We start from the raw sequence: 17381 nt of genomic DNA on the forward strand, positions 1-17381 counted from the left end.
CAAAGACTACAAAACCAGGAGTGGAGGCAGCCCCCTCTCAGCTGCTGAGATCCACTTACAAATGGATCTCGACAAATTAGAGGGCAGGGCAATCCCCAACCACAAAAGGTTTAACAAGAGCAAGTGCTGGATTCTGCACCTAGGATGGGGCAACCCGGGCTATACGCACAGACTGGGGGACGAGAGGCTGTGGAGCAGCCCCACAGGGAGGGAGATGGGGGTTGTGGTGGACAGCAAGGCAGGGAGGTGGGCAGGGGAGGCCTGATGGCGGCCTGCAGCTCCCTCACGAGGGGAGCGGAGGGGCAGGCGCTGAGCTCTGCTCTCTGGGGACAGCGACAGGACCCGAGGGAATGGCATGGAGCTGGGACAGGGGAGGGTCAGGCTGGGGGTTAGGGAAAGGGTCTGCACCCAGAGGGTGGTCGGGCACTGGGACAGGCTGCCCAGGGCAGCGGTCTCGGCACCGAGCCTGAAGGAGCTGAAGTGTTTGGATCATGCTCTCAGACATCTGGCCTGACTTTTGGGTGATCCTTTGGGGACCCAGGAGTTGGACTCAGTGACCCTTGTGGATCCCTTCCAGCTTGGGATATTCTCTGCTCCTACGATTTAATTCTGCACAGCAACCATAATGAGTATTTCTGTCAGCACCGGGACTGACAGAAGCCCCATCTGCCAGTCTTGTACCACATGGTTAATCAGCTCTTACTGAAGCTTTTCTTAGGCTGGGGTATTTGTAAGGACACGCTGCCATACAATTCTCGGATGTCTGACCACACATGGATTTCTATCAGTGCAGCTGTTCACCTCAGCATGACCTACCATAAGCTTTCACAGGATTTTCAGTCAACAATTTTCACGAAACCAGGGGAAAATGACAGTCTTTGGGACCTCCACCTGTCTGTCAAGCTTGACAAAGAGCTACCAACTAATTAAAGTCAGGGAGAGACACAGAAAGGGGTAAATAAATGCGTATGGAAAGCACAAAGCTGTACCCTTGGAAGACAAGACTAAAGACACAGAAGTGTGTCTCCTACGGAGTTGACCACAGTAAGAGGTCCCTGCTGACCCTGGTCAGATTTTAACCACCTCAGCTGCTGTCAAAGGCTCCAGAAGTTTTTCAAAATCCCAAATATTAGCATGCAGCTCTCCTTCCTGTGAGACTGACTCTCAAGTAAAATGTCAAGTCAAGCTGTTAATTATATTTACTGCCATTAGAAGGAGATGAAAAGATTGAGAGATCATTTAGCCTGATTTTGTCAATAAACAAAGTAAATGTGATCTTGCTGCACATATCTCTATTGATGAGTCCCCTAACAACTACTAAATCTGCCAGGTGTTTTCTGTCAAGTCTGACAAATAGCACAGGCTCCAAAGTGGTTCAGTTCCTACATGTTTCATGGAACCAGACTGGATAGATAGCAAAGGGACTCCTTGTTGGTGCTTGCACTGCAAGCCCCAGCAGTGTAGGCTTCCTTGCGCTACCAGACACCAGAAAACTGCCACCAGCAACTGCTGGAGTGAGAGAGCTCCACAAAAAGCTGGGCTTTGTATCTTCTGCTAAACACGCAGCTATCCTCTTTTTAAAAGACAATTAATGGAATTAAGTAGGCCAGTCAGAAGTTATTAAGAGTATTCTAAACTAAGCCACTTCACAAAATAAGATTAAAAAGGACCCCACACACCAAACCCACATATTCCAGGTGTTATCTCTGCCTATTCTTCTGACTTTGCAACCATATCCCTGTTTTTAAATGCCTTTCTTTTCTGTGCTGCTTTGTAAAAGGTCCAAACAAACACGGAGGAAGGAATTAACTGAATATAAAGAAGGTTTGTATTCACAGAGTGCTGACACATGCAGAAAAAGAACAAACCAAAGAGCAAAGGCAGCTCTCCCCCCAACTCTAATCTTCTTCACTTGAAGTAATCTGCTGTAGCTCATCTGCATTACAGGTCCCTGTGCAAGCAGAGCTACACGACCTCACTGCAGGACCTACTTTAAACCACAGCTAAAAATCAACAAGACGTGCACCCCGGTTGCTGCAGGAGCACAGTGCTCCTTGACACAGACAAGCCTTTAGACAAGCTTTTAAGCAAGCTTTACAGAAAACCTCTGTAGGCAGAAGATTTATTTATTTTTTTTTACATCAACAGCATTCCCTTAAGGAAACAGCAGGGTCCTTCAAAGTTGCAAAGCAGCAGGAGTAATACTGGCTGGATGATGGTGCTCTAAACAACGTTAATGATACAGCACTTGCACACTTCCAGGCAGATAGGGGAACAATGTGCCAAGCATCAGAAGTGTAGCCGCAAAAGGAACAAAGCAAATCCTTTTTGCAACACCTAAACCGATGTGTGTTTTTTGGAAGCACGGCACCTTTACCTTTGAAAAGTAAATTAGCAATCTCTGGTGGCATGGAACAAAAGCCTGCTCCCAGAGAAAGTTGCTTGCCCCCTTCTGGCTGTTCTAGCCAGTGGGCAATTTAAAAGGGAATGGGTAAAGACAGGCCTTCCTTCAGCCACAAGCCTTGCTGCCCAGCTCTGGCAGAAACTGGACTCTTTGGCCCTTGCTTCAATGCCAAAATGCATTAACATGTACAGCTCCAATGTTGCTCATCAGTAGCTTGCAACGCATCACGCAGAACAACTGCAAGTTGAAAAAAATCCCAAATCAGTTGCCAAATATTGGATTGTTGTCAATTATTTCAGACCCATCAAAGGTGATGGGCTTGCTTCTGTTTGGGATGGTCCAGCCCTGCAGAACAATGTTCTAGTAAGATCTTACAGATCCAGGCCAGGGAACAACTTGCATTTTAGGCAGAACTGCACAGCTACTGCCACTGCCAAACGTGACCTGTTGCCAGCAGGTTTCTGTTTCCAAGGCCATCACACTAATTAGTCTTAGCATGCCTACAAAAGATGAAATACCTTAATGACCAAGCAATGTACGAGCTGTATATTGGCAGACAGGGTCTCAAGAACACCTCTTCTTAAGAAGGTATCACTTTTTGGCAAAAAATTCTTGTGGAGCAAAGCATTATTCATAGCCTCAGGGGTTGTTTCTACATTTTGTTGTCTTAGTACTGAAAAGCCAAAAGCAGGCTAAGCTCTCCCTCCTCTCTCACGTACACAGGTTAGTCTGTGCAGGACATGGCCCTAATTCTGCAAGGTAAATCACTAAATGCCAGTCTGACCAACCCTCATGCGGTTCCATTAGGCCAGTGCTGGAGAAAGTACGTGCTGAGCCACAGGACAACAGATGGCACACAAGCAGTTTCTAGAAAATGGCGTTTCTTAATCTGTTCCACAGTTATTCAGACTGACTCTTAACATAACCAAAAGGGTCAAGTTTTATCTGCCGCACACCCTCAGAAATGTAACAGGAGCTATGTCTGAAAGGGCATCGCCCTCAGCAGAGCAGCATTACTTTATACCGAGTGTGGGGGGCTTCCGATTAGGTACAGTAACTGAAGCCCTACAATTCATAATTTCCTACTCAGTACGACTCACACCATCAATTAAAACCTACAATTAGCAACGAAGCAATAAATCCACATGGAGTGTGAAAAGCAGGTCTGTCTGTTCTTTCTCAAGTTTCTGAGGTCATTTTATAATTAGCTTTTATCTAAGATTTTTACAAAAATTAACTAAAGCTTCCTACCCACAAACTTCCTTTGGAGAGCACCTGTTTGTAACCAGTTAGACTTCAATTAAACCTAAAAGCATGTTCTTGCACAAGTCTTGCTCAGAAGTGTGAATTACAGCCCCATTAACTGATAAATAAAAGGAGAGCAAAGAGCCACCCAAGTCAGGGCACCAAGGCAACGGTCAGTGCCTTTGGTCTCAGAACAGATCCTATTTATTTTCCCAGTTAATGAGCACGGCGTACACGAAGCATACTGTGACACCAAGGTGAAAGTCATCATGAACACAGAGAAGTCTGAACACCACGCAGTGAGAGATGGATGACTCCAAGGGCCAAAGCATGCAGGCAGACCACAGGCCTCTCAGATGCAGCAGTCAGGAAAAGGGTTTTATTAAAGGAGGCACTTCCAGGAGAAGGAGAAGGAAGGAGCAGAGAATGGAATAGGAATCATTGTCTGTAGGTCAGATGACTTTAGATGGAAACAACAGGAATGCACTGCTACAATGACTAGAAATGGAAAGCCTATTTTATCAGTAGAAATGATAAGTACCTGGCTTGTCCAGCTTATGAAAAAAAAGGCTTAAAACAGATACCTTTGCTCTCTGTGGTTGCATGATAGCCATGTAGTCCAAGGAGGAGAAAGACTCTTGCAGCTGAAAGGCTTACGAACAGAAGGGCATAAACCAATTGCAAGCAAGTTTAGGCCAGAAATGAGGAAACATTTCTAAGAAAGACCATAAGCTTTTGGAACAGCCCTTTCCAAAGAACACAAGAATCCAAGTGAACAAATAAAAAGCAACCTCAACCCTTCATTAAATAAATATAGGCTGCCCAGCTGCCATTTTAAGGCAAAGATCGAGAGCTGCTTATTAGAAAGGGTAAGCTGAATTGACAGTTTTGATGTCTATTCCAATTTTGTGTTAATAAGTTGTACGCGTCGAGGTAAATAATCATTAAACAGGTTGTCAGCTTCTTAATAGCAATTTCCATTCTGTGCGTGTGTGCAATAACTATTGAGAGTGGAATTATACTTCTCAAAAAAAAAGAAAAAAAGAAAAAAAAGAAAAGATGTATTGCTTTTGACCTATGCTGGTAGCTGGTTTTGCAACTGTTGAGACACAGGCAAATGACATATGAGGTGTACAGAAATAATGCATTTTTATGCCACAGCTAGCATGAAACAATGTCCTGTGATCAAATTGAATTCTTATTCATACCAGGGACTGCAGGCAGTATGTAATAAAGAACAACTGCAGTAGGAAAAAAAAAAGAAAAAGAAAGATCAAGAAAGTCAGTAATGAAACACGCCTGGCTTTATCAGGTAACACCTGATCTTCTTAAATAGTCTCAAATTCAAGAAGTATTTTAATAAATAGGGACATCTCTTACTCTTGTATACTAATTTGTTAATGTTCCTAAAACAGTCTGAATAAATAGCACAGAAGACATCAGAGAGAGAAGAGGTCCCTTAGCTCATCCTCCTGTCCTCTGCCAAGCAGCCATACCTGCAGCTTGTACACTTCCCAGTATTTTGTGAGGACTCAGGGCAGACTCTCCCTGAAATTATAATGCGAAGATCGAGCCCATAGAGAGACAGCTCATGTATCACCCTGAGCATTTTCCTATGGATGATGGAAGTGCTATTTTTATATGAAGCATCAGTTTTTCTCCCCTCAGTGTCAATACATTACTCAATAGGCTACAACTCAATAACCTTTGCACAACCAAAATGTATGCTTACTCTTTCTCTATTAAGAATGTACGTTAAAAATAATAATGATAATCTAGTTGTCATTATCGAGTGCAACATAGTTTCACAGTAACGAGCATAAACTCCGCCAACAAGTGCGGGTAACAGCGAATCCCTGAGGAGCGAAGCTTCCTCGCTCCTTCCCCAACTGAGAAACTTCTGGATTTCCTTACAAATCTCAGCAGAAAATGTCACCGTGCGATCTGGTGTTGCCACTTCCAACCCCAGCCCAACACCACGGAGTTGCAAAGGCAGCACCGCGGAGGAAGGCCAACGGGGCAACCCGCACGGGGCAAAGGCACGGGGGGCTCAGCACAGCTCCGGCTCCTTCGCGGTGCCACCGCCACCCCGCTCATTGCTGGAGGGCCACAGCACCGAGCGGCACCTGTGCAGCCCCGCAGCCCTTGGGCTCCCCAAGCCCCCCGGCCTTGCTCCTCTGCTGATGGCCCCTGGAAAGCAGCAGGCAGGCTCCTGGCTCCTCACACCTGGGCTGAACCGTGAAGTGGCCCTGGCGTGGGGCTTTGTTACTGGCGGGGCTCTGCACAGAGCCCTAAGCACACCTCAAAATAAAATAAAATAACTGAGTATCGCCCCACCGGGCTCCAGACACGCCGTACTACCAGCAGCCGGCTGCTCCCAGCCGGGGGTCTGCCCCATGTTTCTCTCCCAGCCCCTTCCCCGCACTGCAGCCCCGCTGGGGTCGGACCCGGCCCCACAGCCCCGCGCCCCGGGGGGGGGTCGGAGCCCTGTGGGGCCACAGGCGGCACAAAGCCCGGCCCCGCTCTGGGGCGGAGCGCTGGGGTCCCCCCGCCGCTGCCCCTCGGAGATCAGCCCCGGCCCCCGCCCGGAGCCCGGCACCGGCCGCAGCCCCGTGCCCCGTCCCCTCCCGCCCCTTCCCTACCTGCCGCCTGCCTCCCGGGGCCGCCGGGGCAGCCGAGCAGCAGCCAGAGGTGCAGCGCGACCCCGAGCGCACAGGGGCACAGCAGCACCAGCCAGTTGCGCATTGGCCGCCGCCGCCGCCGCCGCCTCCTCCTCCTCCTTCCCCTCCGCGCCGGCCTCTCCCGGCGCCGCCGGGGCTCCGGGCAGGCTGTGCCGGGCGCGGCTCCTCCCTGCTCGGCCGGGCCGGGCCGTGCCGGGCGGCGCTGCCCCGCGGCCGCCGGGAGCTGCAGTCCCGCCCCGGCCCCAGCGGGCGGCGGCGGCGCGGGCGGGCGGCGGCGGCCGCCTACAGCCCCCACAATGCCGCGGGGCCGCCCCGGGAGCCCGAGGGGAGCGGGGCCGGGGCCGCTCCGGCGGGGAGGCGCCGGGGGAGGGCCCCGCAGCGCCCCTCAGCGCCCCGCCGCGGCTCGGGGCTGAGCCCGTCCTGTCACCGGCCCCCGCGGCCATCCCAGGGGGACAGCCCGGCTTCTGGGCGGGAGAGAGTTTGGAGGTGGCCACTGGTGGCAGCTGGGTCCCGCCATGAGCAGCCTCGAGGTCCTGCGGGACGGTCAGGGCTCTGGAAAGGTCCTCTGGTCGTGCTTGGAACGTGAGGGGCTCGGCAGAGGCGTAAAGCCCTTCACGGTTTTCGTCCTTGAACTCAGCACAGCCCAGAGAAACTAGGGAAGCAGCCTTCCCGGGTGTTTCTTGTTTGTGCGACACCGTTACCTGCAGCGCGTCCCTCTCAAGAAGTGATGGTGCAGTAACAAACTAGCTTTCCAGAACAATCCTTTAATAATCCAATAAAGGCAGGAGAGTGCTCCACTTTGGCAAAGAACTGCATCGACATTACAGCACTCAAGCACAGTTGTGCTTCTGAGTGGAATATTTTACTCCAGCAAGGAGTATGATAGTTGGCTAAAGTCTCCTGGGAGGTTTTGGACAATCAAAGCGTCATTACTGCGACAGGCCGATGGCCAAGAAGTGATAGTAACATTCATATTCCTGAGAAAGTGTGTTGGGAGATGGTCACAGCCCAAGCTCAGTCTTGCCTCATACCTTCAACCACCGCTTTCTGCAGTTGGGTAGCTGGGCTGAACAGCCAGGAGGGTACCCGTCTGCAGAACATCACTGGTTAAATAGCTTTCAATAATATGAGATGAAGGAGAACACGAGTTTATTGGCGCTTTAAGAAATTGTTTGCCTCTCTGGCCCTTTTGAACACAAATAGCAAAGACAAATGTTTCCTTGGCCTTGTGCAGGGTGAATCTACCTGCAAAAGTGATGTGGATAAATAAGCTTCCCAGAAGTCAAAGCATAAACTAGACGTTATTGTATAGGAGCTGAAAGGCTTAAATTAATGCTTGCTGATGGTATTCTATCAGAAACACATAATCTGCTAATAGAGCCGCATGAAGTATAATTAAAAGAAAGGATTGAGTTTTTAGGAAAAGAAGACTAATTCTGTTTTTGAAAATCCTCAAGCTGTGGAAGTGATTGGAAAATGCTTAAAGTCCTTTTGCACAGCTTAATTAAAATTCATTCTTCAACTGGAGTGAGATATTGGAAGGAAAATCAATGACTTTAACCTACGTACATTGGGTTTAAACTGAAAAAAAAAGTGTTGGAAATACATCAGCTTTATTTTGTTTGCATACATAAGCATATTTAATATGCAATTGAGTGTATATTTGTCAGGAAATAATACTACAAGGAGAAGTATATTACACAAATATGCCATTTGATATTAATCACTATTTACACTTCACTTGCCTTTCAGCAGGGTCAGCTGCAGAAATAAAAACTGGTGTAACTGCTAATATTCCTATACCTTTGCCTGTTTTCCTTTTACTTAATACATCAGGTTCCCTCACATCAGTTCACTCTGGACCAGGTGAAGTGATGTGGAGCTAATTTATATACCTGTCCAGGAGTGATACTTACCTGCAGACAAAATAGAAGACTCAATTCCTTAGTACCTTGCTTTATATACAAAAACATACCAACAATGTGTCATTTACAATGTGTCATGAAAATATACCATTTTCATTCTGTGCCTTGTGGTCAGATTTACCCTTCTAATGTTACAGACTCAGGTTGTCCCTCTGGCACACAAGGCATAACGTGTTGGGCACAAGAGCTGGAGAGTGGGCAGAAATTTGCTTCGTGAATCCTGGAGCCAAAGTTATGTACCAGAATTAGCCAGTCTGTAGCATTCAGTTTTTTAATGTTTGTGGTCCTAATTATTCCCCTGGGCGGGCAATAATTCTCATAACCTAAGCAGATTCACCATGTGTATTGAGGAATTATCAGTCTTTTTCTTTCCTTCCGTAGGATCTCTAAAATAAACATATTTTGTTTATTTTCCTAGATGGAAGAGATATCTCCCTGCCTCCCCTTCCACTTTCTGATCAGGATGAAGTACAGATGCAGGCAAGTCCTTAGACTCCTCTGCTTGTGCTATTACTGCAGTCAGTATCTTTGGGGTCTCCTGAGGACAGACAAAGGAACTCCTGTGACAACCGAGCTCTGGAAAGCAGGCTGTCTTTCTGAAGGGCCTGCCAGCTCATATAATTAGCAGCAGCAAAGAAAAGTCAACAGTATGTGACCAGGCAACTCTAAGTACTGTGATGGACAGGTATGAAGAGCGACATGATTAGAAAGCTTTGGACAGCACACAGTGTGCAACTGATGTGGAATCAGGCCTGTGCTTATTTGTACACTGGATGGAAGCAAGAATCTAACAGAGTTTTGCCCAGGGCTATTTTCCTTAATAGTCTCCTAAGGGAGACTTACTAGACACTTAAAAAAAAAATCCAGATATGTTTATGACTACTGATTCTACTCTCTGTGCTCCTTTATTAAGAGCTTCAAAGAACTCAAAAGGTTAAAAAATGGCAGGATTTCCTTTACAGAAACCATATTGACCAGCCTCTTTCCATATTGGTGGTGAAATGCTTCAGGGCCTGGTGGTAATAGAACTAAATCTTGCAATCCCTTCATGCCAGTTGATAATAAAATAGCCTGTAGTTAGGATCTGTAAGAATCACCAGAAGTAGAGCAGTGTGGAGTGTCATGAGTTGCATTGTTTTTGTTTTGTTGTTTTTTAATAAAGGCTGCCCAGGGATTCCCAACTGAAGAATCAACTTTCTTGAACCTATTCCACACTGTAGCTCTTTGGGTTGAAGGTTGAGGTGACAATGACCTGTTTCACACTGAAGTGTTTGGTAAGTTTCAGCTAAAATAATTTAATAATTTCTAAAAAATTAAGGATGTTACCTAAGAACATTTAAAAAAAAAAAAGTACTTGTTTCCTATGAAATTATTTGTCTATTATTTTGCTAGCCCCCCTTTTTAGTGGTTAGCATCCTCATGTCCATTTATAGCAATCCCTTTAAGCTTTGCTGATTTATATCAGCAAAATAGTGTTGTAACTTGCTCTTCTTTCTTGATGTTTTCTATGCAGATGTTTTAACCATTTTGGTACATGGATCTGATTTGTGGCAGGAGCCACAGTTTAGACTGACTTCTGTTAGGTCCAAGAATATTCTGTAGGGTCTTCCTTTCACTGGCATTGCGAGAACCTGGCGACCAAAACAGCTCTCACATTATATTCAGAGATATTCCAGCTATCCTCATCTCACTTTACTTTATGGAAAGGTGCAGCTTTATATTTAATTTCCTCTCACTAAGTGGTCTCATGAGCATCCTAGTGGATGACCAAGTAACCATGCCTTATTATAGAGAGGGATAAATTAAAATATCCTTTATCCTTGTCATCTTTTGGAAAGAAGAGGCTGGTCAGTTTGATTTTGTTTATTGGGCCCAGCCTAACCTGCACAACAATTCATAACTACCATACAAAATTGTCTCACAGGACATCACAGTTATCCAAACTTATCAATACAGCAATGATAATTTTCACATTCTTAGTTGACTCCTAGTTGTGATCATGACAATCAAAAATAGAAATGGACTCAAAACTGATATATGATAGCAGTTAAATATTGACAGGCACACCTCAGAGAGCAAAGGGGAATGTCTTACAGAAAGTTGGAACAGCCTGAAATATCCAATAATCAGGCAACAGCCAGCTGGTGGGGTCAGTTACTTCATGTGTAGCTAACAAGCAGCAATTTTTAACAAGTGGTACAAAGGCTTGAGTATACAGATATAAAAGAGAGTAAGGTTTCAGGAAGTCCTGTTGAAACTTATGACAGCAAGTACACTTTTAAATCACGTGGCTGGTAGGGAGATAAGCTGTTTGGAGCATTAAAAGGCAGATAGGCCACATACTATTAATCATTTTATTATCCATCATTGGATTGATAATATGCAGGCTGTATTTCAATAAGAATCAAATCAAATCAAATAATAAAATAAAAAATAAAAATAAAAATAAAATAAAATAAAAATAAAATAAAATAAAATAAAATAAATAAATAAATAATTACATGATTGGGTGCTTTTTTCATCTTGTGTTTCTTACAGTGCTATAGAATAGATATAATCTGCTGGAAAATGCACAAGATGGCTGATTGATTTGTTGCAGAAGATGCAAGGTGAATGAGGTGGGACCATGAAAGAAATAGTGTTACAAGGCTATAGTATCTTCATTGATGCTCAGGAGAATTAGATTTCATCATTGCCTCTGTGTCATGGGATAAAAATCACAAAACTAAACATTGAACATTCACTCAATTTCTGGGCACTCAGGTTGCAAAAGTCACTCCAGTTTGTAGAGTTGAGGATTCAAGCTGAGGCTTGAACAAATGGGAATATTGTTTTATATGCTGAAAGAGCTAAATACTCTGAAGAGGCAGGTACTTAAAATTTCACCCCTCCTGTTGAGGCCCTTGCCACGGCTTCCCGCTGTAAGATAGGAATAGTTCCACCCTCTCATTCCTCCAGGACACTGTGGAGACACTTTGAGAAGCAATCAGTCATGAGCACCACAGAGAAGCTCATCAAGGACTAGTTCTACACTGAAAGCAGAATTTGTGAGTAAATCAAGCCTGGGGCTACACAATGAATAAAGACACCAAAATAGCATTGAATAACTGCTCATTAACTGAGCATTGCCTATACTGTGCCTTGTGGGAATTCCTGCAATGAAAATGTGTAATAGTAGTGCATACAAATGAGAGAGGCAAATGGAAGATGCATAAGCAAATTTAACTCTGACATTTCTTAAATGAGTGCATAACTTAGCTACCTTAATGATCTTTTAATGTATTTTTCTGTTTATTCAGATCTGTTTAAATATCCATAAATGTGTTTGCATCTTGTTGCAAGTATTTTTTTTTTAGCTGGTATGGGCAGAACTGTGAAGAAATATAATCATTTGAACAGCCTTTGAATTATTGTTAAATTGATATTTCATAGTTGATCTGTCTAGCTATTTTCCAGAACCTGAAGCAAACATACCAAAACAAAACATACGTGTTTTGTTGGACTCAATGATCCTTATGGGTCCCTTCCAACTCAGGATATTCTATGATTCTATGTGCAGTCTGACAAAGAAGAAAATGCCTCAAAGAGACTATTATCTATGGTAATCCTTATATTCTCAGAATTTTCATTTATGATTTTTTTTTCATAAGAATCTTACCATCTGAAGTTATTTTTTTTTTTTTTCTCTTGATCTTCTATGGATATGACTAACATATTCATACATCAGTACTTCAGATACATATATTGGAAATCTATGCGTTGTGTTCTGATGAATATGATAAAAGATCGTGGTGTGCTCTCCAGGGAAACCTCTCAGATAAGAACCAGTTCAAGAACCATGGAAGTGAGCAGTCTGTGCAACAAGAATGTTAAGAACAATTTTACAGCCAAAAGTCAAGTGAGCCACACTTGCCAGAGAGATGCTGTTATGCTGTAAAGATCATTAAAGTCAATGCAATCTGAAAGGATTTTAAAAAGTCACAATGGTTCTTTTCTATAAATATAAATTTAACAAAAAGTTTGGGTCATTCTTTTCTTTCACTGAAAAAAAAGAAACAACAATAGTGCATCTCTTTAAAGCACGCTGTACAAAGAATAAAGGGCTGCCATACACAGCCTAAAGTTCAAAGACACAACAGGGTATGGTACAGAGAGAGGATATGTAATGAATAGATTTTTACACCATACCTAGTACATTTTCAGTGAAATGGCCTAAGTTCTATTCCGTCTGTATACTTTGTGGGATAAGAGAAAGTATTTGGCCTAGACTTCAGTAACTTGGAAAAAAAACACACAACACCTTTAAATAAATAAATAAACATAAACAAAGCAACAGCAATAACCAAAGCAGTACTCAGGAGCAAAGATTACACGTGAATGAATAACAGAGCAAGCAGTCACAGTTCTGCAAAGAAGAAGGAAAGCAGGATAGATTATTAGTAGCTCACAGTACTGGGGGCCCACTTCAGTCCTAGAGCCAGGACTGACTGCAGTTTGCAGCCATGTCACTTACTAAAGGGAGAAAAGTGACAAAGATACAAGTGGTGGCACAACTGGCCACACTCCGGAAGAGACACCCGGGTAACAGTTCAAACTGGAAAAAGAAATACAGGAAGGGAGTACACAGTAAATCCAACTGGTACACCCAAAGATAGCCACAAGTTTTTAATTGTTTATTTTATGACCTATTTAACCTATGACCTATTTAAGGTTTATATGACGTCCATCTTTTCCTAAACTGAGAAGTTTGGAATTGAACCGTGAGGTTGAACCACGTCTCAGAAGTAACATGGGACCAGGTGACACCCTACCGAATGCAGACCACAAAAGCTAAAGAGCTTGCTTTCTGTTTCTGACAGTACATGTATTAAAATCCACTTTTAAGGTCATTCAAGCTGAGGCTTGGTATTTGTTTCTGTTTCAGTCGACTTTTATCACTTTATCAGTAGGTGGCAGTAATAGACGATCCTGTGCAATTTCTGCTTCACAAAAGGAGTCTGGGAAAGCAAATAGCCTATTTTAGGGCAAAGCTGCTCCTTTTGTTTGTTCACAAGTGTGAGTGGTGAAAATGCACTTGACAAACTTATAAGCACATCTTCCTTTAACAGACATAAACTTTCTTCTCATACCAGTTCTGGTATTTTTGGATGTGCTTAATATAATCATACTACAAAGTTGAATTAAATTAGATGCAAATATACAATATTTATTTTAAATATAATCCTCTCTAAAGATTAAATGTGCAGATGCCTTTAACGTTTCATATAACATTTATATACTCAATGTAATGACTTAAACTAATTATTAATACTTTTCAATACAAGAAACCTTTATTTCTCAGGAACAAGCCCTTCACCCAAGTTTTCTCTAGTCTTTGTGAAGAAGCAAATCCACATTCTGATGTGACCCCAAAGGTGAGAGATAACCACAGCATTTTCCAGGATAATATGTATACAGATTTTTATCTCTATACAACAAAGAGAGAGGAAAAACTATATGCTGTCCTCCCAAAGTGCATCTTTTCTTACTCCTTTGACACAAGAAATTCAACTGGATAAAGAATTGCTGCATTAATGTTCCAGCCTTTTATATGCACCTTTACAAACCACTGTTCTTAAAGTGTTCTTTCCTTCTGCTAGGGTTAATCATATTGTAAGTCACTGCAACAAAATGCCATTTTACCATTAGTCCCTGGCACATTCTTTGTCATGATGCCCATCTGTACCAGTTAACCAGTTGGTAATACCTCCTGCATTTACCTTGGTGTCACTGACAGCAAAGTTTGTACTTATTTTAATCTGTGTTGTGACCTAGAATAGCTTAACTTAAATTTACCTTCATCTGTTCTTCTCCTTCCTTAATATTTTTGTAGAGCCTGGCTTAGAAATCCTACCTGTTAGCAGTAGCAAAGCAGCCTGCTACTAATTTAGTACATGGTATAGGGAGCAAAGAAGAGGAATTTGATATATAATACAGAAGGAAGTAATTTCAGTATTGAAATTATGACATTCTAAATTCAATATAAACCAAGAAGGTTAAGCTAAGGAATGCAAAACAGCCAGCCCTACAGATGGTGTTGATACATTATAATTTACCATTAATCCTCCCTTGGGAAGTCCCATTTCATCAGAGCAGCAAACACACAGATAAAATGAAGAAAGGCTTGCTAACAAAATGCCAAAAAGTTCTTGAATCTGACTTCTGTTCCAACTTTCTCATTCCACGAGATGACGGCCACAACTCTCACCGTTAACAGTGAGCATGTATTATTTTCTGGGCCTGAACTACAAAATGACAAATCTAATGGCATATGAAATAAAACTCAGAGAGATATGAGCACAAAACTAGGCGAGTAACAGGCCTGGTCTTGTTCTCATTCAAGTTGCTGGAAATCAAATCAGAGAGTCTGATGAAAATAAAAACTCATTGCTTCTGCCTATAAAAAACCTTACTGTTGGACAAAGCCATATTTTAGAGGCTTTTTTTTTTTTTTTTTTTTTTTTAAAAAAAAAAAGTGTTGTACTTCATGAAATAATATGAATTTATTTTTAGAAAAGTGTTCAAGAACTTTCAGATATTTCTGTGTAGAGTTTGAGGTAAAATGTCTGAGCATGAAACTCAAATATCAATAGCAGATTTTGTAAACCATCTCAAATGTCAAAGCAGCAAAAATATAATAATGACAAAGATATTTTATGGTTTGGAAGGGTTGGAAGAAAAGACATTCTTTAAAATGTTGATTTGTGGATCAAGCTGACATAAAAAAAATTATGCCCTTTTCTTCACAGAGTCAATATTTTGATGGTGTTCTAAAATGAAGACATATATTCCTGTGTGATCCAAAGATGGTAACGTTACTTTGAACTGCTAATCTTCCAAGTCCTTTTTTTTCTTTTCTTTTTTTTCATTCAAATTAGCAGTTTGCCAACAGAATATATTAATACGAGGAACTAGTAAATAAAGCATAATGCCACTGGAGAAAGCTGTCCTGTTTTCCAACACAGTGTTATGCTTATACAGTTTAACTTCTTCAGGTATGTTACAGACATCTGTTGTAATAAATATGCAATTTACAGTTCTCCATGTTTTTTCCCTTTTTAACATCAGAAGCATGAAAACATCTTAATAAATAATTTTTTTTTTTTTAATTTAAACTAAGTTATGAGCTGATGAAAGACACCACAAACATAGGATGCCAGCTATTAAAAGTATAAAAGGTTCAATATGTTCACAACTACTTCAAGAAAAGTTTTGGAGAAAAACCTGAAGTCCAAACCCATCACAGTCACCTCTTCTAACACTGGGTTTTTGGAAATACAGCTCTTAAAATGGGTGATGCTCAAAGCTAGTGTGAAATGTTTCAATCTCAAAACCTCAGATGCTAATTGGAAACAGAAAGCACGCTATTTGCAGCACTGTAATAAGCTGTGGCAATTTTATTATTTTCGATGGGAATGTTAATGATGAGCCACAAATGCAAGTTCTTACAAAGCCTCTGAGAATAACGCTGTGTGCCCTATATTCCCCTCCCTTGCTGCTCCAGTTAAAACTATACATGCGGAAGGACAAATGAAAATGTTGCCATGGTGATCAGCGCAGCTACCAAATCATTTACCGTGTAGGAAGGATTCCCTAAAGAACCTTATTAAGCATTTTGTTACTCCATTTTAACAAATGTTTTCAGAAAGCCATTTTTATTTCACTGTCAAGGAAATAGCTACTCAGTCAGCTAATGCCTGTTTCCCTACCCTCCAAGACGAAGCCAAGCACGCCGTGTGTCGGGAAATATTCTTGTTACAAGTTAGGAATAGGAATCTTAAACTGGGAAGTTTGAAATGGGAATCAGGATACAACCTAAATAAAACAAGACGTAGTCATGACATTTGAATGTTTGTTTTCAGAATAGGCATTGAAGCAGCTCTGTGCCTATTACACTACTGAAAGCTTCAGTTGGCAAATTAAAAGACAAACCTTTACATGAAAGAAATCATGACTCTGTTAGTTACAAGGAATATATTCTTTTACAATAATATTACTCTAATGTGATAAATGTTATTTTTACAATAATATTACATTATATACATTAACATGTCAGTTTTGTGTTAGACAGCTGGTAAATGAGCTAGCCCCAGTCCAAATCCATCTGACCTGCGTGACCAGAGGGGGAGCAGATTGCAGGCGGTCAGGTCATGCTATCCGAGTTGGTTGGCAAAGAAAACTAAACGTGTCCAATGCAGCCGTCTTGTATTTCTGCTGCACAGAACAGTACAATGAACACTGACAGAAACAGTTAAAAACACATTCAAAGGTAAGAATATGCACTTTGAGCTAATTGCAAAAAGCTTCATTTAACAAGCTGCCATTTTTGGCATCTAAATTCGACATTGAAGTATCCCAAGACCCTCAATTCCTCAGCTAGTCTTTGCCTTGCAGGTTCTTAAGGCACTCAAGGCATCCAAGTTTCTGCACACGAGGTGTGCTACGTTACGGATGGCTGTTCAGAGCCTCAGATCATTCAGAGTAATGGAATTTTCTGACAAAATTCTCCTCCCTCTTAACTTTTGAGGCTGACTTCACACATCTGTTTTCACAGAGTGAAATTTCCATCGTATTGACATACCATACATATAAAGTAGAGAACTGAGGGACCTCTCCTAATATATCAGACCAGAGAGAAGCTTTCAATTCATTCTTGAAGAACATTAAATAAATAAATAAGTAAATAATGTAACAGTTGTTTCCATCAGATGCCTTGATTGATATTAATTGTACTTAATAAATACTGATCATTCATACTCCATATCTCATTCTTTTCCTGTAGCTACACACCTGTGGTTTTACCCTGCTGGGCTGCTGAACTCCACCACAACCACTCTCTCAGTCCCCCCCCGCCCCTTAAAGATAAAAAGGGAGAAAATATGATCAAGTGGCTCAAGAATTGAGATAATGACAGGGAGATCACTCACGAATTATCACCATGAGCAAAACAGACTCAAGGTACGGAGATTATTACCGATCACTTCTGCTCCAGCACCTGGAGCACCTCCTGCCTTCCTTCTTCACTGACCTTGGTGTCTGCAGAGCTATTTCTCACTCCTCTCTCCCAGCTGCTGTTGCACAGCATCT

At 42.4% G+C, this 17381-nt stretch overlaps 1 protein-coding gene across 2 annotated transcripts in view; it reads right to left on the bottom strand.

Moving 5' to 3' along the window:
* B3GALNT2 (beta-1,3-N-acetylgalactosaminyltransferase 2) overlaps positions 1-6524 on the bottom strand; it is a 34341-nt gene extending 27817 nt beyond the window's left edge. Inside the window, exon 1 of one of the 2 annotated variants that reach the window (XM_084514105.1) lies at positions 6292-6524. In XM_084514105.1, coding sequence (XP_084370231.1) covers positions 6292-6394 — 103 coding nt within the window. In that variant the 5' untranslated portion in view covers positions 6395-6524. The remainder of the gene's footprint in view (positions 1-6291) is intronic. The other variant, XM_084514104.1, reaches the window with a different exon arrangement.
* Between the last annotated feature and the right edge of the window lie 10857 nt (positions 6525-17381).

This window comes from Aythya ferina (genome assembly GCF_964211825.1).
Source record: "Aythya ferina genome assembly, chromosome: 3".
Lineage (NCBI taxonomy): Eukaryota > Metazoa > Chordata > Aves > Anseriformes > Anatidae > Aythya > Aythya ferina.